The sequence below is a fragment of the Ovis aries genome, chromosome 5, assembly GCF_016772045.2.
Source record: "Ovis aries strain OAR_USU_Benz2616 breed Rambouillet chromosome 5, ARS-UI_Ramb_v3.0, whole genome shotgun sequence".
Lineage (NCBI taxonomy): Eukaryota > Metazoa > Chordata > Mammalia > Artiodactyla > Bovidae > Ovis > Ovis aries.
Window position 1 is genome coordinate 69,816,309 of NC_056058.1, and position 24,563 is coordinate 69,840,871.

Consider the following 24,563-nt stretch of genomic DNA (forward strand, 5'->3'; position numbering starts at 1 on the left):
TAAACCTGAGGTTATCTTCCCCCCCTGCTTTTGAAATCTTTGCTTCTTAAATCTCATGGTAACATCGTATATGTATCTTTTATTGGAGGCATCTCTCATCCATTTTGGAATCAGGTGAGGAACAAAGAAATATCTCCAGGGCAGTGTGGAAAGCTGTTGTTCAGGAATGGAATGCTGTGGCTCCCCTGACTCCGAAATACTGAATCCACTTGCCTGCCAGAGTCTGGGGATGAAGACACTTAATTAGCTCCCTTCCCATTCTAAACACTCATCAGTCCCCATGAACCTCTTGGCTCTGATCCATAGCTGACAATGCAGGAGGCACAGGGCTGCCTGGGCAATTCTGAAACTTGGCTGGAATCTCCTGTCCTGGGAGAATCATAGCCCCATAACTGTCTTCTCCTTGTTAGCAATCAGGAAGTGGCTACACGCTAATTCATGCTGCTCCAAAATTGGACACTGATAATGTAGGGACTTTGGAACATTTTTCTGGCTTGGAGCAAGTTAATAAAAATCCATGTCGGGGAGGCTGGGAAAAGGGATGATAAAGAGCATCCCCTGAGGTTTCCCAGAGCAAATCGAGCCCAGTGCAGAATTCTGGTGGTGTGACAAAAGCTCTGAACCAGGATTTAGGACACCTCCACTAGGATTCACCACTAGTTGGCTAAGCTTCTTCTTTTACGTCACTTCCCTCTTCAGGTTCAGTTGGCCTGTCCACAAAACCAAGAGTTAGGACCACAGTATTTTCTAGGGTATATTGACGGATGTCCTGGGGTGGGGAGGAATTTGTGTATGGAGCACCCATGTTTAAATGAGTTTGGAAAATTAGAAACTGGGATAAATAAAGAGGATCCTCTTTTTTAAACGCCTTTAACAAGCTCTGTAATTCTCCAGGTCATGGAGATGTGGGGAGCAGTGTGTGTTAAGGAAGATGCTATGAGGAAAACATCTTGAGGGCTTGTGTTCCAGCTGGGACCTGCTGGACTGAGTGACACCGTAACTCAAGCCCCCCAGTTACCATTCCATGCCACCAGTTAAACACCAGAACCCTCTCTTCTTGGACCCCGATGAGACAGACTCACTGCAGCCTGGGTCTTCCAGCAGGTCCATGATAACGCAGTCGGCGCCCTTGGTGTAGACGATGATCTCACCGGTCAGCGGGTGCCTCACGACCACAGACATCCTCTTCCTGACAGAGTCGAACTCCAGGGTGCAGAGGACATCGAAGGTGAGGCAGGTGCCCTGGGGCAAGCGCACGGTCACTTGCTCGGGTGTCCGGGACACCAGTGTGAAGCTGTAGGCATGGGCAGCATGCACTAGGGCGGCCTCGTCAGGGCTCTCAGCCTCATAACAGAGCTCGGGACCAGCCAGGCTGAGGGCTGGGGCCTGCAGCACCTCCTCCAGGGAGGCCCCTGGCCCTGCCTCCAGGATGTCACCCTGCTCCCATGTGCTGCTCTTGTAGCCGCCATCAGTGGAATAGCCACCGCTGCACACTGACCCATCATCTCTCTCTTCCGAGTCCGTGGTGGGGATGTTGGCCCCCAAGCTCTCCCCTAGGTCCATGTCGGAGGGTGCAGTGGATGAGAAGGACTGACTGAGGCTTGAAAGCTTCAACCTGTGGAACAGCTGCTGGATCTTCTCCAGGGATGTCCCCAGAGCCTTGGTTGAGGGTGGCATGGTGACCTTGAGGCAAAAGAGGAAAGGAGAACATGACTCTCCAGGGTGGGAAAACTATCGAGCTGCCTTATGGCAGAATGTGAAGCTCATTTTGCAGTCATCCACTTCAACGATGGGGGGCAAGCCTCCCCCCTTCTGTGAGCCTCGGGTTACCCAACTAAAACGTGAGAGGGTAAGGCCACTGGTTTCCTTCCAGCCCTGACTTCCTAGGGATTGGTGGTGACATCCCACTTTGATCACGGACCAAGCAAAGCAAAGGAGACAAAAGCCAGACTCAGGGTTGCAGTTCACGGGCCCTGAACCCTTATCATCACCTTGCCTGCTTTATTTCTGCATGCAGCATCTCACTTCATCCTCCCAGCAACAGGGCTACGGGATCCTATCATTATCCCAACTTCTGGATGAGGAAACCAAGGCATAAAGAGATTAAGTGGGCTGTGATCACCCAGCTTGTAGGTGGCAGAGCTGGCTCTCACATCTGGGTCTGTCTGACTCCAGGGGCTTCTGAGCTACCTGCCAGCTGCAGCCTTCCATTAGCTTGAAAATTGAGAACTGGAAGGTATACCTCTTTCTTTCTTGAACATAGAACTTCTCACATAAAGCTTCCTGCCTCCCAAAGTTCCCTGCAGACCTCTGATTACTTGCTGACTTTTCAGGGTAGTTTAGAACCTGGGTGCAATAATAGGGGCTCTGGTTTGGTGCCTGGATGAACCCTCTTTTTCTTGATTTTTGTGGCCAAGTGTTGTAACACCCATTATTCTTATTCTTCACTTACAAGAGAGCTTGGGTGAGAGGATGTGGATAATCAAAATAAATTGATCTTTAGTACTGAAAAATAACTCCAAGTATAATCTTTTATAAGTGGCCACCCAGCTGTGTTATCTCTAACTTAGCAAAACCGCACACAAGGTGTTCATTTTTTTAACCCCCCCTTTAAAAATCAGATACCAGTAAACCGTGATATTATGATAGAATCATACAGATGGTTCTGCCACATATTCACATATGTCCTCCATTAAGTTACTCAAGTTCTCTGAGCCACTGTTTCTTCACTTGCTAAATCCAAAGACATACCCCACAGGATTGTTGGGCCATCAAGATTAAATGATAGTGCAGGCGACGTTTGGCATAGAGCCCTGCACATAGCAAGCGCTCAGTAAATGTTAACTTTTAACGTCTACCCTGCAGAGAGACACAAAATGTGAAATCGACACAGAAAACTCATATGAAACTTCTTATATTGTATTTAAAACATAAGGAGATTGAGGCCCAGAGAGGACAAGAGCTTTGTTCAAGGTCTCACAGTGATGACACGGTGACAGTGTGACAAGGACCCAAGTGTTTTGTGCTACTGTGCAGGGCACCCCCTTCACGCCTTTGCTCTTCCCATCCATCCCAGCCACACCATCACTGGTCCTTACCCTCTGCCGGGGCTCGGTAGTCGTGGAGACCATGACGGAGTTGCAGATGGTTAAGGCAAGGAAGAAGTCAGCAATGGAGGAGGCAGTGGCAAGGGAAGGCTTGGGGGTTCTGCCATCTGACAGGGTCTCCAGCCACAGAGCTCCGTCTCGCACCTTGGACAGGAGATTTTTATCTGGAGTCACGTCTTTCTCCTGGGAGAGAAAGGCTAGGGTCAGAGTCTTTCCTGAAGGGACTGGGGAGGAAGGCCCCCTGCAGCAGATTCGCTCATGCCCGGGAAAGGCTGATATAGTCCTTCCTGCATCCTGCACCCAGCATGTCTCCCCTAACCTGGGCCTGCTCACCTCAGAGTCTGACTTGGTTCCTTCCCTTCCCTCAAGCCCACGTGTCCATCAGTTATATAGGCTCTGGTGGTTCTGCCCCCGCAGCATCTTCCCACCATTTACCCCTCATTCCTGATGCTTCCAGCCAGGCTCAGACCCTCTAGCCCTCCAGCCTGGGTTTCCACATGCATGCATCTGTGCATGCATGCTCAGTTGCTTCAGTCATGTCTGACTCTTGCAACCCCATGGACTGTAGCCCACCAGGCTCCTCTGTACATGGGATTTTCCAGCGAAGAATACTGGAGTGGGTTGCCATGCCCTCCTCCAGGGGATCTTTCCAACCCAGGGATCGAATCCACATCTCTTACATTGTAGGTGGATTCTTTACCACTGAGTCCCCCAGGAAGCCCTCTGGATTTCCAATTCAGCCTTTAAAGTGAGGTGACTGCCTTTCACCTCGTTTAGTTCGAACCCTTTATATGTATATCTCCCATACATCCTTCTAAGACACCATTTCCCTCAAGGTATTCTTGAGACTAAAAAATCTTCAGATCTTCACTGTGAACATGATCATTTCAGTCTGGCATCTAAATTATTTCCCAGTTTGCATTTCTCCTGTTGATTCCCACCACTCTGTGCGTGGTCCTTCAGCTTAGCCAGGTGGTCTGGTGGCTGCCTCTTGGGGGTATACTCCCCTGCTAGGCCTCTGATCACACTCTTTTTGAAGTCCTCTCCTGTCTACCCAAATCCTACCTGGACTTCATAACCATAAAAACTCCATGGGTTCATGAGATCTGACTCAGCCACAGTGAGTAATCTGCCTTCTGAGGCAGAAGCTTCAGCAGCAGCTTCTCGAGCTGAGAATATCCACAGGAGTCAGGCAGGTAAGGTGAATGAGGGAAGATGGCTAAGTTACAGATGAGGACACTGTGGGCTGGGGGAGTAGGGCTGTGAGACCTGGCAAGTTCCACCCCATCTAAAAGGGGGTGACTCTTCTGTTAGTAAAATGCTGCAAGGCTGGTGCATTTTGCTAAATCTCTGCGTTTTTTAAGATAAAGTAGAGAATGATGTAAGGATTGTTTCTGTGTTTTTTTTTTTTTTTAAATTTCTTTTTAAGAAACTCTGTGGACTGGATCTGACTCATGCATTTCCAATTTTTTCACATCTTTGTTGAAACTGCCACTTCTTCCATCCCTCTAGAATTCACTACATATTGCCTATATTTTAAATTAAATTTTCTTATGTCCATGTTTAATCTCCCTAGAGATAAACCAAGAGCCTGAAAGATGGACTGCCTTTTCTATGAAGTTGTATCTTCTGGAACTCCAAAGTTTCTTCTGGAACTTCACGTCTGCCTGATGTGAAGCAGAAGTTCAATAAACACCAGCTCTTCATAGATATGACAGAAGCCATTCTGTAAAGACATTTTTAATACAGCCATTTCTATCAATGCTCAGAGTTCACAGGTTCATTCAAGTTTAGAAGAGTCAATGACTGAAAAAGATGCACTGAGGGAATTTTGACTGATACATGCAGAGAGAAGACTGAGGGCCAATAAGCCGGCAAGTTTTACAAACTAGAACCCAAGTTGAAATTAAAAACATCCCGTGGGGCAGACTTAGAAAATGAACTTATGGTTGCCAGAGGGAAGGGATAGTTAGGGAGTCTGGGAAGGTCATGTACACACTACTATATTCAAAATGGATAACCAACAAGGTCTTACTGTAGCACATAGAACTCTATTCAATGTTATGTGCCAGGCTGGATGGGAAGGAAGACTGGGGGAGAATGGATACATGTATGTACAGCTGAGCCCCAATGCTGTTCAGCTGAAACTACCACAACATTGTTAATAGGCTATACTTCAATGCAAAATGAAAAATTAAAAAAAAAAAATCCTGTAGGGAAGTGTCCTCGGACTGTGTCTTCTCTGACTACCAACTGCAATTACCCCAGAGATCAGATTCTAAGCTCCCTGGTCTGCTGGCATAGGTCACAGGGAGAGTCACAGGGAGGAAACACAGACGGGCGTGGAGGTACTGGAGGGATGAGATTCTGGTCTCCACCTGCACAGTTGATCAGGGGAAGTGGATAGGACGTGGAGCACACGCTCCAAAGAGCTCTAACTTTCATTTGGAGGACTCTCCCAGAGCCAGCACCTACACTTCCATCTTGTTCATCCCATATTAAGAGGAGAGTTTCCTGCAAAGAACCTGTTTATGAAAAGGAAGAGTGCTAGTAACACCGCATCACCTGCATCTCCTCTCATTGCCCTGTAGTGAGTAATGGCGGGCCATCCGCACCGTATGGTGTCTGCGCTTTCAGAAAGCTTAGGAATGAGCGAGGACCACCTGCCCTCTGTGCCTTTGAGTGCAGTTGTCACAGCAGGAGCTCACAGTGATGGAGCTCATCCTACCTCTCCAACAGGGTCATTTATGCATCTCACTGGGTTCTCACAGCCCCAACCAGAGATGAAACTCATCTCAGCTGAAAGCCAGAAGGATGGGCTGACTTGACCAGTGCCACTCAGGGAGTCAGTGTAAGCCAGAATTGCACATCAGACCCCTTGATTGCGCATCTAGGGTCTTCCTTTCTGTGGTCATAGTAAAGTAGTATGCTCCCTTCACAATACTCCCATGCTGAGTCCTCTAACCTTATTTCAGGGTCCCTCCAGTACCTGTCATCAGGTTACCAACACTGTTCAAAGAACTCTGAGCCAATTTACCCTAACAGTAATGAGAGTGCTTATCTGTGGAGTGTTTCTGATGGTCCGTACATCTGTCATCTCACTGCATCCCTGCAGCATGTTACCTATATCCCAGATGTTCAAGCTGGACTTAGAAAAGGCAGAGGAACCAGAGATCAAATTGCCAACATCTGTTGGGTCATAGAAAAAGCAAGAGAATTCCAGAAAAAAACATCTGCTTCATTGACTATATTAAAGCCTTTGACTGCATGGAGCACAACAAACTGTGGAAAATTCTTAAAGAGATGGCAACACCAGACCACTTACTTGCCTCCTGAGAAAACTGTATGCAGGTCAAGAAGCAACAGTTAGAACCAGACATGGAACAATGGACTGGTTCCAAATTGGGAAAGGAGCGTGTCAAGGCCTGCATATTGTCACCCTGCTTATTTAACTTATATGCGGAGTACATCATGCAAAATGCTGGGCTGGATGAGGCACAAGCTGGAATCAAGGTTGCTGGAGAAATATCAACAACCTCAGACATGCAGATGATACCACTCTTAAGGCAGAAAGTGAAGAGGAACTAAAGAGCCTCTTGATGAAAGTGAAAGAGGAGAGTGAAAAAGCTGGCTTAAAGCTCAACATTCAGAAAACTAAGATCATGGCATCCGGTCCCATTGCTTCAGTTCAGTTGCTTGGTTGTGTCTGACTCTTTCCCATGGACTGCAGCATGCCAGGCCTCCCTGTCCATCATCAAGTCCTGGAGGTTACCCAAACTCATGTCAGTGATGCCATCCAACCATCTCATCCTCTGTCTTCCCCTTCTTCCCCAACCCTCAATCTTTCCCAGCATCAGGGTCTTTTCAAATGAGTCAGGTCTTCACATCAGGTGGCCATGGTATTGGAGTTTCAGATTCAACATCAGTCCTTCCAATGAACACCCAGGACTGACCTCTTTTAGGATGGATTGGTTGGATCCCTTTGCAGTCCAAGGGATTGTCAAGAATCTTCTCCAACACCACAGTTCAAAAGCATCAATTCTTCGGCACTCAGTTCAGTCCAACTCTCACATCCATACGTGACTACTGGAAAAACCATAGCCTTGACTAGATGGACCTTTGTTGGCAAGGTAATGTTTCTGCTTCTTAATATGCTGTCTAGGTCCCATCATTTCATGGCAAATAGATGGGGAAACAATGGAAACAGTGACAGACTTTATTTTCTTGGGCTCCAAAAATCACCGCAGATGGTGACTGCATCCATGAAATCAAAAGATGCTTGCTCCTTGGAAGAAAATCTATGACCAAACTAGACAGCATATTAAAAATCAGAGACATTATTTGCTGACAAAGTTCCGTCTAGTCAAAGCTATGATTTTGTAGTAGTCATGTATGGATGTGAGAGGGACCATAAAGAAGACTGAGTGTTGAAGAGTTGATGCTTTTGAACTGTGGTGTTGAAGAAGACTCTTGAGAGTCCCTTGGACTGCAAAGAGATCCAACCAGTCAATCCTAAAGGAAATCAGTCCTGAATATTCATTGGAAGGACTGATGCTGAAGCTGAAGTCCCAATAGTTTGGCCACTTGATGAGAAGAACTGATTCATTAGAAAAGATCTTGATGCAGGGAAAGATTGAAAGCAGGAAGAGAAGGGGACAAAAGAGGAGGAGATGATTGGATGGCATCATGGACTCAATGGACATGAGTTTGAGCAATCTCTAGGAGATAGATGATAAAGGATAGTGAAGCCCGATGTGCTACAGTTCATGGGGTCGAAAAGAGTTGGACATGACTGAGTGACTGAACAACTACTATTCTCCCAGTTACCTCTGCATTTCAAATGAAGAAACTGCTGCCCAGGGAGACTAGGCATCTTGTCCAGGTCATATAGTCAGTTGATTCAAGAAAGTTCAACTCTAGAATTTATGCTCTTTAACCCCCATGCCAGGCAAGATCCCCCACGAGAAAGAAGTAGCCTTTGATTCTTGCTTGCTGACTGCTGGCATTTTTAGTGTCTGGCATCTCAGTGAGCTTGCATATCTAATCCTTAGGGCTCAGCAGACAGTCCACAAGATTATAAAGGGGATTATGGGGATCTTTTCCAGAAAATATTTTATCTTTTTTTTTTTTTTTTGGTGAGGGTACCTAAATGGGATGCTTTTAACCCTTACCACAGATACCCAGACTTGGGAACAAGCTTGGATGTCATCACAGCCAAATCCCCTCTTTTCCTGATGATAAAACTGGGTGCCAGGGAGGAGGGAAGTGAACTTTTCAAGACTGCACATTGAATCAGGGTCAGAACTAGGACAGATTTCACACCACCTGACTTCAGCCCAACAGCATACTGCTTTGCTCCAAGCTATGCATTATGTATTTCCAAACGGTGACACAGATAAAATGATTTAATGGGCATTTATTGCATGTCCATTTACTCTCTAGTCTCTAAGTGCCATGAGGGCAGAGACTGCGATGTGTCCCGGTGCCTGGCAGCCTGCAGGCACTCGCTCAAACCTTTGTTGCCTGACTCCTATCTAGGGCAAGACACTACCTCACCACCGATGAACTCACAGGGGCTCTTTGTTAAAACTGTTTCTTAGTACTTCCTTCCAATCATACAGCAATGCATTAAAAGAAGTTTGGCGTAGGGCCTACTTGTCTCTGGCACTGGCAGCAGGCCCAGCCTGCAGGTGTCAACGGCAGATGTCACGGCAGCTTTATCCATTCACACAGACTTGTTTCTGCAGGGCAGCTTCTTCCCGGTTCCCTTTGCCCACAGCCCATTGGTTTCCTATCTGGTTCGTTAACATTAGGAACTTGGCATGTAGGACACTTAGCAAGAAAGCAGCGCCCCTTACTCACCTCTGGGCCCTTTGGCTAGTCTATTTCTCTGAAGGAAGAGAAATACACATCTGTGGGGCTACTGGTTGTTCCGATTAGAGCTTTGTGGCAACCGGGCACCCAATCAGTTGGATTTCTTTCTATAGCAGAACCGCCAAGGCTTCCTCTTTGAAGAAGGTGCTCTCTGATCTCACACCACACCCTCAAGGATCCTGTTATTATCACTGGATTGTGTCTGCTGACAACTAACAGCAAAGTGAATGCTATGCTAAGTGGTTCCATATGTGTGTTAAGTCACTTTAGTTGTGTCTGACTTTTTGCGATCCCACGTAGCTTGCCAGGCTCCTCTGTCCATGGGATTCTCCAGGCAAGAATACTGGAGTGGGTTGCCTCCTCCAGGGGATCTTCCCAACCTAGGGATTGAACCCGCATCTCTAATGTCTCCTGAATTGTCTGGCAAGTTCTTTACCACAAATGTCACCTGGGAAGCCTGGCTTCCATGTATATTATGTCATTATAACAGCATTAAATAGCTATTATCATTCTCCCATTTTATTAGTGAAGTGAATGAGGCTCGCTGCAAATAAGTAACTTGTCTAAGGTCTCAAAATCAATAAAAGAGCTCAGTCCTGAACCCAGTTCTGCTGATGCTGGACCCAAACCCTTAAAAATGATGCCAGTAGTTCCCAAACTCTAACATGTACCTGGATCAGCTAGGCATCTTGTTTAAACACAGATGCTGATTCAGCAAGTCTGGAGTGAGGCCTAAGCATCTGCATTTCTATAAGCTCCCAAGGGGGCTCCTGCCTGCTGTGGGCCTGAGGACCACAGTTTGTGTACAAGGTTCTAGGTGCTATGGCTGCCCTATTGCTCCCATCTCCTCTCTGGCTGGGAGCATTCGACATTGAAAGCTGTGAGGAGGTGGCCAAGCTCCAATCCACTACTCTCCTCTAACTTTAAATGACAGTTCATTCACCTCGCTGACAATCATTGACTGAGTGCAGCAGATTGCCGCTGTGGGAACCTGCAGAGCCAGCGGTGGAAATGAACAGGAGCCCTGGTGTGCAGGCCTGGAACAAACTGTGGCCTCGTTCCTCCCATGCCTCCATCTCCTCTTCCCCTCTCTATGACCTGTGCCTCTTATTCCAGCTACTGTTTAGAACCGCAAGTCTCCATTGGCTTGTATGGAAGGTCTAACTTACAAAAACCGGCAATCCCACCACTAGATGGTTTCTTCTTTTTGCTCTGGTTAACCTTTAATTTTGTCTCAAATTCAGCTCTGATGCTAACCCTTTCAGGAAGCTCCCCTGACTCCTAGTTTGATGTAAGTGCATTTCCTTTGGGCTTCTATGCACCTCTGCCCCCTTACATCCCAGCCTGAGAGCAGTGTCACTCGGGTTCTTCTTGCCCCTTCATTGGACTGCAAATGCCTGAAATCAGGGATGATGCCCCATTAGACTTTATATCCCCAGTGGCTAGAATGGTACTTGCCATAGGGTAAATGCTTGTTTTGTATTTGTTGGCTGACTGACAATAAATGAAAGGCTAGTCCAAGAAACGTAGATACTGAGAATAGATAGAATCGACAGATGAAGAGGAAGCAGACCCTTCCATCTGCTATTGGTGAGTGTCTGGACTGGTACAACCACTGGGGTAGTATCACTCCAAATTTTAAACATGCACAAAATCTCAATTTAGCAGTCATACTCTAAGAATCTATTAAAAACTTATATACCTGTAGAAACAGATGATGGCTCAACCAGACAACAGATTTTAACAGGCATTTAAAAAGTGACAAGGCAGCTCTCCACTGAATATCTGTCCATTTGTCTACATGCATGCAATATTCCTCAAGATTCATTAGGCTGAAGAGAAGTTCCGAGTCCAAGACAGTGCATGGTGCACTTTTATTTGTGGGAAAGGGTGTGCTTATGTGTATATTCCACTTGCATGCTTTTATTGGGTTTTCCAAAAAAGTTCCTTTAGGTTTTTTCATAAGAGCATATGAGAACCCAAACAAACTTTTTGGCCAACCTAAGATATAGCTTGAAGAAGGCAACAGCATCCCACTCCAGTACTCTTGCCTGGAAAATCCCATGGATGGAGGAGCCTGATGGGCTGCAGTCCATGGGGTTTCGAAGAGTCGGACACGACTGAGTGAGTTCACTTTCACTTTTCACTTTCATGCATTGGAGAAGGAAATGGCAACCCACTCCAGTGTTCTTGCCTGGAGAATCCCAGGGACGGGGGAGCCTCATGGGCTGTCGTCTGTGGGGTCGCACAGAGTCAGACACGACTGAAGCAACTTAGCAGCAGTAGCAGCAGCAAGACAAAGCTACAAGCACCTCTGGGAAGGACACAGGAAAGTTCAAATAATGGTTGTCTTTGAGTGGTGGGGAACAGAGGAGGGAAGAAGGCTTACTCTCCCATCTGCCCTTTGGTTCCTTATGAGTACTTAGCCATATGGTTGTATCCTATTGTGGACATAAACTTTCTCGGTTGCTGGGAAGTTGAAGGCTGAAGTACTATTTAGGGTAGTAATGTTTTGGCCCTTGTTAAGGTTGTGGTCTTGATATTGGGTTTGGGTGAAGAATAGGGAGAGTCCAGTGCTAGTAGTTGCATCCATGAAATTAAAAGATACTTGTTCCTTGGAAGAAAAGCTGTGACCAAACTAGAGAGCACATTAAAAAGCAGAGACATTACTTTGCTGACAAAGGTCTGTCTAGTTAAAGCTATGGTTTTTCCAGTAGTCATGTATGGATGTGAGAGTTGGACCATACAGAAAGCTGAGCACTGTAGAATTGATGTTTTCGAATTGTGGTGTTGGAGAAGACTCTTGAGAGTCCCTTGGACTGCAAGGAGATCCAACCAGTCAATCCTAAAGGAAATCAGTCCTGAATATTCATTGGAAGGACTGATACTCTGGCCACCTGATGCGAAGAACTGACTAATTGGAAAAGACTCTGATTCTGGGAAAGATTAAAGGCAGGAGGAGAAGGGGACAACAGAGGATGAGATGGTTGGATGGCATCACCGACTCAATGGACACGAGTTTGAGAAACTCTGAGAGTTGGTGATGGACAGGAAAGCCTGGTGTGCTATAGACCATGGGGTTGCAAAGAGTTGGACACGACTGAGTGACTGAACTGAACTGCTGCTGCTAAGTCACTTCAGTTGCGTCCGACTCTGTGTGACCCCATAGATGGCAGCCCACCAGGCTTCTCCGTCCCCAGGATTCTCCAGGAAAGAACACTGGAGTGGGTTGCCATTTCCTTCTCCAGTGCATGAAAGTGGAAAGTGAAAATTGAAGTGAACTCGCTCAGTCGTGTCCGACTCTTCAAAACCCCATGGACTGCAGCCCACCAGGCTCCTCCATCCATGGGATTTTCCAGACAAGAGAACTGGAGAACTGAACTGAATGTTAGTAAATATTTGCTTAAATAAAAGCACATGGATTGTTAAGGTGAGCTTTTCCCAAATGGGACAGAAACTCCAAGGGAAAAACTCAGTGGACTGGCAAAAAGAGAGTTCCCTACAATATTGATTCATTATAAAAGCCCTTACCAAAGTGGGTATAGAGGGTACATGTCTGAACATAATAAAAACCATCAATGACAAACCCATAGTCAACATAATATTCAATGGTGAAAGACTGAAAGCCTTCCCAACTAAAATCTAGAACAAGACAAGGATGCCCATTCTCACCATTTCTACTCAACATAGTATTGGAAGTCCTAGCCACAAACATCAGACAAGAAAAAGGAAAGGCATCCAAATTGGAAGGAAACAGATAAAATTGTCACTGTATGTTGATAGCATGCTAATATATGTATAAAACCCTAAAGATTCCACACAAAAACTACTAGAATTGCAAGGTGGCAGGATACAAGATTAACATTCAGAAACTGATTGTGTTTCTTTAAAACAAACAATGAAATATCAGAAAGGGAAAATTAAAAAAAATCCCTTTAAAAATCACATCAAAAAATATTTAGGAATATACCAGACCAAGGAGGTGAAAGATTTATATTCTGAGAACTATAATGCATTGATATAGGAAATTGAAGATGACACAAAGAAACAGAGAAAGAGTCCATGCTCTTGGATTAGAAGAATTAATACTGTTAAAGTGGCCATATTACCCAAAGCAATCCACAGATTTAAAACAATCTCTATCAAATTACCAGTGACACTTTCCACAGAACTAGAACAAATAATACTAAAATTTATAGAAACCATAAAAGACCAAGAATGGCCAAAACAATCCTGAGGGAAAAGGACAAAGCTGAAGGCATAACTCTCGCAGACTTCAGAAAATACTATAACATTATAATAATAAAAAAACATAGAATTGTCATAGAAACAGACATATGGATCAATAGAACAGGACAGAGGTCCCAGAAATAAACCCACACACCTATGGTCAATTAAGCTTCAACAATGGAGGCAAGAATATGCAATGCAGAAAAGACAGTTTCTTCAGCAAGTAGCGTTGGGAAAACTGGACTATTGCATGTAAATCAATGAAGTTAGAACACTCCCTCACAACACACACAAACATAAACTCAAAATGGCTTGAAGACTTAAATATAAGACATGACATCATAAAAATCCTAGAAGAGGACATAGGAAAAACACTCTCTGACATAAATCATAACAATATTTTTTTAGGTCAGTCTTCCAAGGCAATAGAAATAAAAGTAAAAATAAACAAATGAGACCTAACCAAACTTACAAGCTTTTGCACAGCAAAAGCTGTGCAAAAGGAAATACAAAAAGACACCCTATGGACTGGGAGAAAATATTTGCAAATGATGTGACTGGCAAGGTCTTAATTTCTAAAACGTATTAACAGTTTGTACAACAAAAAAGAAACAATCCAATCAAAAAATGGGCAGAAGACTTAAAAAGACATTTCTCCAAAGACATTAAGATGGCCAATAAGCACATGAAAATATGCTCAAAGACACTAATTATTAGAGACGTACAAGCCAAAACTATAATAAGCTATCACCTCACACCAGTCAGAAGGGCCATCATTAAAAAGTCTACAAGTAACAAAGGCTGGAGAGGGTGCAGAGAGAAGGGAACCCTCCTACCTGTTGGTGGAAATGTAAGTTGGTGCAGCCACTATGGAAAACAGTATGGAGGTTCCTTTAAAAATTAAAAATACTGTTGCCAAGTGATCCAGTAATCCCACTTTTGGGCATATATCCCGAGAAAACTCTAATTCAAAAAGATACATGCACCCCAATGTTTATAGCAACACTGTTTACAACAGCCAAAACATGGACGCAACCTAAATATCCACTGACAGATGAATGGATAAAGATGTGGTGTAAATGGAATACTACTCAGTCATTAAAAAGAACAAAAGAACACCACTTGCAGCAACATGGATAGACCTAGAGATTGGCATATGAAGCAAAGTAAGTCAGAAACAGAGAGACAAATACCATATGTTATCACTTATAGGTAGAATCTAAAATATGATACACCAGTAAAAAAAAAAAAGTGATAAAAATGAACTATATACATAACAGTGTTAGCTTCACAGATACAGAACTCTAATGTATGGTTACCAAAGGGGAAAGGAGGGGTAGGGAGGGATAAATTAAGAGTCTGGGATTAACACGGACAAACTACTATATATGAAATAAACAACAAGGTCTTACTGCGAAGCAAAGGAACTATATTCATTATTCTGTAATGAACCGAAATGGAAAAAAATGTGCAAAAGAATATATATGTGTATACGTGAGTCACTGCTCTACACTAGAAACTAACACAACATTGTAAATCACCTGGTCTTCACCATAGAGACAAATATCGTATATTAACAAATACACATGGAATCCAGAAAAATGGCACCGATGAACCTCTCTGTAGGGCAGCAATAGAGACGCAGATGCAGAGGACAGACATGTGGGCACCTAGAGGGACAGGGAGGTGGGATGCACTGAGAGAGGTGCTGACATACGTACCCTACCGTGGGCAACACAGAGCCAGTGGGCGTTCCCTGAAAACAATGGGAGCTCAGCTCTGTGCTCTGTGTTGACTCCGAGAGGCGGGATGCGGCGGGGATCGGGTGGGAGGGAGGCTCAAGAGGGAGGGGATATATGTACACACATAGCTGATTCACTTCGTTATAGAGCTGAAATTAACACAACATTGTAAAGCAATTATAATCCAATAATAAAATTTAAAAATCTATACTTTAATAATTTTTTTTTTTAAAGGAAGGGAGTTTCCTTGATCCTGCAAGATCCAGTTCTTTCTTTATTTTGAAAAGTGAAAGTGAAGTTGTTCAGTCGTGTCCAACTCTTTGCAACCCCATGGACTTTAGCCTACCAGGCTCCTCTGTCCATGGGATTTTCCAGGCAAGAATACTGGAGTGGGTTGCCATTTCCTTATTTATTTTAATTGGAGGCTAATTACTTTACAATATTGTGGTGGTTTTGCCATACATTGACACAAATCAGCCACGGGTGTACATGTGTCCCCCCCGCCGTCCTGAACCCTCTCCCACCTCCCATCCCAACCTATCCCTCTGGGTTATCCCAGTGCACCAGCTTTGAGTGCCCTGTTTCATGCTTCGAACTTGGACTGGTTATCTATTTCACATATCATAATATGCATGTTTCAATGCTATTCTCTCAAAGCATCCCACCCTTGTCTTCTCCCACAGAGTCCAAAAGCCTGTTCTTTATATCTGTGCCTCTTTTGCTGGTAAGACCCAGTTCTTAAGAATAGGGCTGTGGGCCCCCATTTGGGACCCTGGGAGCTAAGGGAAGCCAATCTGAGACAGGCCTCATCCATTTATTGCCCTGTGTAGTCATGTCACTTCCTAAAGGATTTTGCACGCTAGGTTAGTTAAATCCAGACTCTTATCTAACCTTGCTGTGGGAGTGTGCGCATGTGGGCTGTCCCAGCGCAGACAAGCGTGGCACAAGCATCTTCCCAGGAAGGAAAGGAAGACCAAGTTTCAAAAAAGAAGGCAGAGGGCCAAAGACAGCCTTCTTTACTTTCCTCTATTGAATCATTTCCAGACAGATGGGTGTGGCTGTGCCCACAGAAGGGAGAGGTGGTGAAGTATGGAGCCTAACCCACCCTGATGAAAACTTTATGATTAGGAAGATAGTGTTTGGTCTGATGACTGGAAAACATATTTCAAGTGGCATGTCTAAACAAAGACTTTGTACTCCAATCTTGGCTGCTCATAGACTGGGGGTGGGGGTGGGGGGGGGGGGGAGGGTATTTCATTTCCCATCTACCAGGATTCTTAAATACTGGCTAAGGACTCCTTACTTTCCTAAGTATTGATATATTACCCCACCCTAAAGTCTCAGATATGACGGCAGCCAATTAGACAACAATTACCAATGCTACCTCGTTCTTTGTAGTAAAAGAAACAAGTCAGCTTTTGTTGTGGTGGTTGTTATTGTTGATGAACATTTTATTTTTGGTTTAGAGCAAAGGGCCGTGGAGGCCAACAATGGGCTTCTTTGAAGGGGGTTGGGTGTTCCGCCATGACCTGGCATCTCTAGGGCTTCAGAGGCAAGTTCTGGCTGGGTTTACAAAGGGAAGGTAAAGCACTGTTGGTGCCAAGAGATTGTCCGACTAGACTGGATGCCAGATGGGCAGGTGGAAGAGGAGACAGCATAGAGTTTGCCAAGAGTGGGTGGGGGTGGGAGCCAGGAGCTAGGAGCCAGGGCATCTTCCTGGGGCTGCCACAGACGTTCTCCACAGACAAATTCAAGGATCTGATATTCTAGCCACAGAGAGTATACAGGTTACTATCAGACCCCTTTAAGGCAGCTTAAATCACCCCCTTCAGCCAATGCCTCCCAAGTTGTAGAAGGCACCTATTTGAACCAAATGAATATTTCTGAGTGGGGTGATAGTGTGCTTAGAGAGGTTCTTAGTGGCTGCTCAGTAGAATCATTAGAAATCAAAATATAAATACTCAGGCCCCACCCTAGACCAAATAGTCCAGAATACCAGGGGGGAGGATTCCACGTATTTTTTGAAAACTCCCATTTCTTCTCCCTGTCATCACTTAGGTGAACATTTGTCCAAGGCGGACAGCTTTCCTTTAGAATGTCATTGAAAACTTCTATTACTTATCCCTCTGTCTACAACACAGTATTTTAAGAATTAAATCCTCAAAACCAACTCACGAGGCATAACAGTAATCCTTTCTTGAGGTAAGAATATTGAGGTTTCCACGCAGTGAACTGACCAAAGCCACAGATCTGATACACAGGGGAGCTGAGATGAACACCTGGGGGCATGTGACCCCAAACGTGCCTAATTCACAGCTGGAAGCGACCTTGCTGGTCAGCACAAGTGTCATATTCTTTGACTTTTAGAAGAGCCAGTGAGAGATGAAACAGGGACAGAAAGAGGTTGAGCATATTGCTTAAGACCACCCAGCAAACCTCGGCAGAGTTGAAACCGGAGCCCACGTTTCTGGACTCTAGGCCTGGTGCCCACACCCCCCAAACAAATAGCTGGGGTGCTATTGACTGACTAACCTCAGATTTTCAGTCTGAAAATTTAGCAGTTCATAGAAGGAACACATTACCATCTTCCCCTGCCCAGGCAACAAGAATTGGATATTACTGTGTCAATTTCCTTATTCTTCCTGAGGGAATTTAGCTAGAACTGGACTTCAAATGTGCCAGCCAGGGCAAATCGATGACATTCAAGAGCTGGAAATAGCTCATAGGTGCATGTGCCCCTTTCAGTGACCATCAGCTAAGGGCCCTGAATAAAAGTTATACTGAGTGAATCAGGGCCGCAGTTTTTCCTGGGCTCTGAAATTTGTCAGACTGAACAGGGACCAATGAATCTGTGTATCCCAACTAATATCTACACAGGAAAACCTCCTTTTTCTCCTGGAGGAGACATTCTCAGATACACGGGATACCTGTGGTATCCAGAAGTGGAAGAAACCAAAAGACACCAGCAGCGCAAGATTTAGTCCCCGTGCCCAAAGAGAACTCACTGAATTCATTGTCCAAACATTTAGGTAAAGAGCTGGGGGAAGAGCATTCCATTGAGAGGGGACGGAATAAAATCAGAGAAAGACTTGACAATATGCATATCCTATTGTTACTTCTTTCGGGAAAATCAAAAAGAAAAATAAAAACCAAAATATTCCCAGAGTCATCAATGGATCATTATTCTTGCAGGTTTGTAAGTATCACATGTCTTAACACATTGCTATTTTTTATCCTTGTTATTGTTGTGTTTATGTGCAAAATAACATACATGTACAGAATGTACATTATTACATGCAGTATATAAGTACGTGAGTTAACTTTGTACATACTTAAATTAGATAAATAACAACCCAGAAGATACAGACTCAAAGAATTTCTTGTCACAGTCAGAAAACACAGTCCTGGGTAATGAATACTAGGTGGCAATGTAGAAAAGGCTTTTGATATCAAGTCAGAATCCAAAAAAGCAGCAGCTATAATTTATGTGCATGACGACTGCAAAAAATGTTAACACATGGAGTTTGTGTGTGTGAGTATGTGTGTGTGTATAATGAGGGGAATGAAAAGACTGGAATGAAATTCACCAAAATGGTCATTTTGAAAATCTAATCTTCTAATAACAGGAAGATAGCACTTTCGGTCCCTCTGTGAGTGTATGTGTTTTGTTCAAGCTACCAGGGGGTCCCTGAGGCCTTCTCTGTAAGTATCAGTCAGTCAGTTCAGTCGCTCAGTCGTGTCTGACTCTTTGTGACCCCATGAATCGCAGCACGCCAGGCCTCCCTGTCCATCACCAACTCCCAGAGTTCACTGAAACTCACATCCATCAAGTCAGTGATGCCATCCAGCCATCTCATCCTCTGTCGTCCCCTTCTCCTCCTGCCCCCAATCCCTCCCAGCATCAGAGTCTTTTCCAATGAGTCAACCCTTAGCATGAGGCCAAAGTGCTGGAGTTTCAGCTTCAGCATCATTCTTCCAAAGAAATCCCAGGGCTGATCTCCTTCAGAATGGACTGGTTGGATCTCCTTGCAGTCCAAGGGACTCTCAAGAGTCTTCTCCAACACCACGGTTCAAAAGCATCAATTCTTCAGCGCTCAGTTTTCTTCACAGTCCAACTCTCACATCCATACGTGCTGCTGCTGCTACTGCTACTAAGTCGCTTCAGTTGTGTCCGACTCTGTGCAACCCCATAGACAGCAGCCCATCAGGCTCCCCCGTCCCTGGGATTCTCCAGGCAAGAACACTGGAGTGGGTTGCCATTTCCTTCTCCAATGCATGAAAGTGAAAAGTCAAAGTGAAGTTGCTCAGTCATGTCCGACTCTTAGAGACCTCATGGACTGCAGCCTACCAGGGTCCTCCGTCCATGGGATTTTCCAGGCAAGAGTACTGGAGTAGGGTGCCATTGCCTTCTCTGCACATCCATACATGACCACTGGAGAAACCATAGCCTTGATTAGACGGACCTTTGTTGGCAAAGTAATGTCTCTGCTTTTGAATATGCTATCTAGGTTGGTCATAACTTTCCTTCCAAGGAGGAAGCATCTTTTAATTTCATGGCTGCAGTCACCATCTGCAGTGATTTTGAAGCCCCCCAAAATAAAGTCTGACACTGTTTCCACTGTTACCCCATCTATTTCCCATGAAGTGATGGGACCAGATGCCATGATCTTAGTTTTCTGAATGTTGAGCTTTAAGCCAACTTTTCACTCTCCTCTTTCACTTTCATCAAGAGGCTTTTGAGTTCCTCTTCACTTTCTGCCATAAGTGTGGTGTCATCTGCATATCTGAGGTTATTGATATTTCTCCTGCAATCTTGATTCCAGCTTGTGCTTCTTCCAGCCCAGCGTTTCTCATGATGTAATCTGCGTAGAACTTAAATAAGCAGGGTGACAGTATACAGCCTTGACGTACTCCTTTTCCTATTTGGAACCACTTTGTTGTTCCATGTCCAGTTCTAACTGTTGCTTCCTGACCCACATATAGGTTTCTCAAGAGGCAGGTCAGGTGGTCTGGTATTCCCATCTCTTTCAGAATTTTCCACAATTTATTGTGATCCACACAGTCAAAGGCTTTGGCATAGTCAATAAAGCAGAAATAGATGTTTTTCTGGAACTCTTTTGCTTTTTTGATGATCCAGCAGATATTGGCAATTTGATCTCTGGTTTCTCTGCCTTTTCTAAAACCAGCTTGAACATCTGGAAGTTCACGTATTGCTTAAGCCTGGGTTGGAGAATTTGGGGCATTACTTTACTAGCGTGTGAGATGAGTGCAATTGTGCGGTAGTTTGAACACTCTTTGGCATTGCCTTTCTTTGGGCTAGGAATGAAAAACAGACATTTTCCAGTCCTGTGGCCACCGCTGGAGTTTTCCAAATTTGCTGGCACATTGAATGCAGCACTTTAGAAGACCCTGAATGATGTGTTCTCTAGAGGAAGAGCTTGATGCCGAGGACAGTGGAATGGGACAGGAGTCAGAGGCTGTGGCTCTGGCCTTGGCTTCTAGGGCATGCTGCCTCATCTTCGGGAACAAACTCAGTTTCTTCACCTGCTGCCTAGATGTTTAATGGTAACTCTCTCAGTGGATCAAATGTGAAAAGGGACCATAAGCAGAAAACCCCAAATTTGCAAAGTTCAACATCCTAGGAGCCAAGCAGTGAGCCTAAGGGACGGAGGTGGACTGGGTAAATTTGACAGAGATGTCTTCTGCTTCATAACAACTTAAGACTCTCTGATTATCACAATAAATACATTCTCCCATTTTTCTTGAAACCTGTAAGCCTTATGGGTTCATCTTCCATTTTTCTACTTTATAGAAACATGCACATGTCAGATATCTCTCTTTCCTATCAACTGTATTTTAGAAAAATGTACATAGTGAACTTGCTGCTGGGCCTCAGCGCAGGGATGGGTATAGAGAGAGGGGGTGGGGGACATGATGAGCTGAGGATGGCACACCCAGCCTGGGGAGCGCGGACTTCTTAATTCAGACCAGTTATCACCACAGGGAAACACTGGTTTAGTGGGGAGACTTTATCTAATTCCATTTCGAAATCTCTCAATTTTAAGACACTGAACATTTGAAATTAACAGACTCGTACATGCCTAACAAAACCCATTCAGATTACAAACAAGACCAAGGGCTGCCATTTTGAGAGCAATTCAGGGTTTATATACCCTTCTCTTTCATGCCATGGAACCATCCCATATCTCTCCTCAAGAAAGGTCACTTGCAATTCAAAGAGGGAAAGGCAGGCACTTACTATGGAGCTGCTGAAGGCCACAGAGGGCTGTGAGATTTCACAGCGCCCCATAGATCGTTGTCGCGAGTGGCCTTGGATGGGTACACGAGCACTCTGGCTCCTCCTCAGAGGCTGGGACCCTCCTTGGCCCCTCATTGCTGCTGGGCCCTGGTCCCTTCGGGCTGGGAAGGACAAGCACCGGTATTGGGTCCACTCTTCACTGTCTGAGTCCAGCTCCTTTGGGGTCTCTAGTCGCTTAGCTGCAAGAAAGGAATCTGGTTATTGCATCAGTCATACCTTGGCCAGATCATGGTTGGGAGATGCTAGACTTTGGGGGTGAAGCTAAAAGAGCATGGTGTAAGAACATTATGCTGCTCTAGATACCAGACAGCTGGTTACCCTGACTGGTGAAAGTGGAGTGCAACTTGGTCACACAGGTTCAAATCCTGGCCCTCCTACCTCCTATCTATGTGACTTTGAGCTTCGCATAACCCACGCCTCTACTTCCTCAATTAGGGGTTATAAAAACTATCCAACTCATTGTTTTGAAGACTTAATGATATAATGGTATGTATAAAAGACTTAATATATAACAATATAAAAGTGATAAGCATACTCTAAGTACTGGTAATGGTAGCTGTAATTATTAAGATTAGAAACTCCCATGTACCTGGTTATCACTGTGGCAAAGGGGATTGGACTGCCTATAGTACCTTCTCTTTTCTCTTTCTTAATCCCTCCCACAAAAGAATCAAGAATGAAGGAAGTGGTGTGTGTGTGTGCGTGTGTGTGTGAGTGTGTGTGTGTGCGCGCGTGCACATGTGTGCTGTGGGGGGAAGGAACTGAGGGGATCAGTCAGCTGTATCAGCCACCTTCAGTCTATGCAAGATGACAACCCAGGCATTTCCTAGCCACATCCCCTAAGGCAAAGCTTTGTGTCAGTGAACCCCAAGAGGTCAGTTAGCATGGAGGGCATTTCCTGATTGTATCCCATCCCACCATGCGCTTCCACCTGGGCCTGTCCTGTCAGGTAAGGTAACCTGAAAAATTCCTAAACTTTGGTTGCAGGACTGGAACATAATTTGGACATCTTCTCAGTGCATTCCTGACAGATAAAAATCCTGTGTCAATTACACCAGGCAAAGATCCACTGAGGACAAAGATCAACCAGCTGGAGGGCTACCACACGGGAGATTACCCATAGCCTTCAGGAACAAATGAAAGTTTACAAGTGATAAGAACAGCATTGATCTGTGACAAGGAGGCCGCAGGGATACAGGAAGCTACTTCCCACAGAGCCACTAAGCTTTTGCAAGAGCCAGGAGAATGGGTTTTAATCACCACTCTCTTAGGAGAGCAGGGGTGATTTCTTTATAAGAAGGATGGGGCCCCCAGGAGCCCCCTCGTACCATTTTCTTGGTGAGAATACTCGTGGCCCATGATGGTACAACGCCGGAACACCATCTTGTTCTCAGTCAGCGTTCCTGTCTTGTCGGAGAAGATGTACTGGATCTGACCCAAGTCCTCAGTGATGTTGAGGGCTCGACACTGAATGGATAAGTCAGTCTCTTCATCATACAGGTCAAGGTCGTTGTGCAGGAAGAAGACTTGCCCGAGCTTCACCAGCTCAATGGACACGTACAGGGAGATTGGGATCAGTATCTGTGGGGAGATGGAGTCCCACTGTGTCAGATAAAGAGGCTGGTCTGCCATCTCAGGACCTACCTGAGTGATGGATTAGCAAAAGCATTTCATGAAAAGCTCAGGCCAGCTCACGCAGTGGGTTTTCTCTGAGAAATTAAAGCTCAGTGACCTCATGCCTGCCTTGGGATCCTTAGGAGAATCTGAAAAAAACAGGCCTTCCTGAGCCAGGAATATTTGATATGGGGTAGACACTCACCACTGCTTGTTTAATGACTGAGCTGGAAGGAGTAAGGAGCTCTAGTTAATTTACAGAGTCATGCTGGGTTCAGGTGTGCAGCAAAGTGATTTCATTCTCTCTATATAACATTATATATACTTTTTCATGTTCTTTTCCATTACAGTTTATTACAAGACATTGATAATACTTTATACAGTAGATTCTTGTTATCTGCTTTATATATGATAGTTGCTGCTGCTGCTAAGTCACTTCAGTCGTGTCCGACTCTGTGCGACCCCATAGATGGCAGCCCACTAGGCTCCCTCACCCCTGGGATTCTCCAGGCAAGAACACTGGAGTGGGTTGCCATTTCCTTCTCCAATGCATGAAAGTGAAAAGTGAAAGTGAAGTCGCTCAGTTGTGTCTGACTCTTGGGGACCCCATGGACTGCAGCCCACCAGGCTCCTCCATCCATGGGAGTTTCCAGGCAAGAGTACTGGAGTGGGGTGACATTGCCTTCTCTGATATATGATAGTGTGTTTCTGCTAATCCCAGACTCCTAATTTATGTCTCTCCCTCTCTTTTCCCTTTGGTAATCCTAAATCTGTTTTCTATTCAGATTTATTGTTGATCACTGCCCACTGATGTAGCTCAGATGGTAAACAATCTGCCTCCAATGTAGGAGACCTGTGTTCAATCCATGCGTCAGGAAGATCCCCTGGAGAAGGAAATGGCAACCCACTCCAGTATTCTCGCCTGGAGGATTCCAAGGATAGAGGAGCCTGGTGGGCTACAGTCATGGGGTCGCAAAGAGTCGGACATGACTGAGCGACTAACACACGCACACAAATACTGAGTGCTGTTTTAGGTCCTTCAAATGGTAATGAGTAGAACAAAAGCCCTGGCCTTGAAGACCTCCCAGTCCAGTAAAGAAACAAAAAATCTATATTGAGTGGTGGCAAATCTCATGGAAAAAAAAAAAGAATAAAATGAAAAGTGAAGGCTGGGAGGGCGTATTTCAGAAACCACAACCTTTGTGCTGAGACCTGAAGAAATGAGGGCGTGAGCCTGAGGTTATCTGTGGGAGGAGGCGTGTTCCAGGCAGGGCACGGGCCGGCAGCTGGGTGTCTGCAGGGCCGGGGTGAGAGTCAGCAGGCGTGTGTGCCAGTGTGTGGGAGACAGCTCAGAGATGTGGTCCCCGAGGGAGCAGGGCCCAGATCACTTAGGCCTTGTTGGTCGCCTCAGAACTTTGTATTTCCCTTTGTATTCATTTCACTTTTGGTTATGAAACCATCAGAAGGTTCAGGGCAGAGGAAGAGCATGACTTCCTCCTCACGTTTAAAAAGGGTTACTTTGCTCCATGAGTGAATGAACTAATGAATGAAAAAAGTTGCCAGTTGGAGGACCAAGAAACATGCTCAAGTACCGTAAGATCTCAAACAGACAGGGTTTTGTCAAAACAAAACTACAACTTCCCCTATCTTTTCATAGACCGTAATTCTTATTGGGCC

At 45.1% G+C, this 24,563-nt stretch overlaps 1 protein-coding gene and 1 long non-coding RNA gene across 4 annotated transcripts in view; one reads left to right on the top strand and one right to left on the bottom strand.

Moving 5' to 3' along the window:
- ATP10B (ATPase phospholipid transporting 10B (putative)) overlaps positions 1 to 24,563 on the bottom strand; it is a 386,386-nt gene that overhangs the window by 54,689 nt on the left and 307,134 nt on the right. For all 3 annotated transcript variants that reach the window (XM_060416606.1, XM_027970475.3, XM_012178897.5), the window contains 4 exons: positions 22,601 to 22,853; positions 21,213 to 21,451; positions 3,099 to 3,290; positions 1,083 to 1,683 (listed from right to left, as the gene is read on the bottom strand). In XM_060416606.1, the coding sequence (XP_060272589.1) occupies positions 1,083 to 1,683; positions 3,099 to 3,290; positions 21,213 to 21,451; positions 22,601 to 22,853 (1,285 nt within the window). The remainder of the gene's footprint in view (positions 1 to 1,082; positions 1,684 to 3,098; positions 3,291 to 21,212; positions 21,452 to 22,600; positions 22,854 to 24,563) is intronic.
- Positions 1,114 to 5,332, top strand: LOC132659900 (uncharacterized). Its single transcript, XR_009600917.1, has 2 exons — positions 1,114 to 1,228; positions 4,684 to 5,332. It is a non-coding gene; the product is annotated as an uncharacterized LOC132659900 (long non-coding RNA).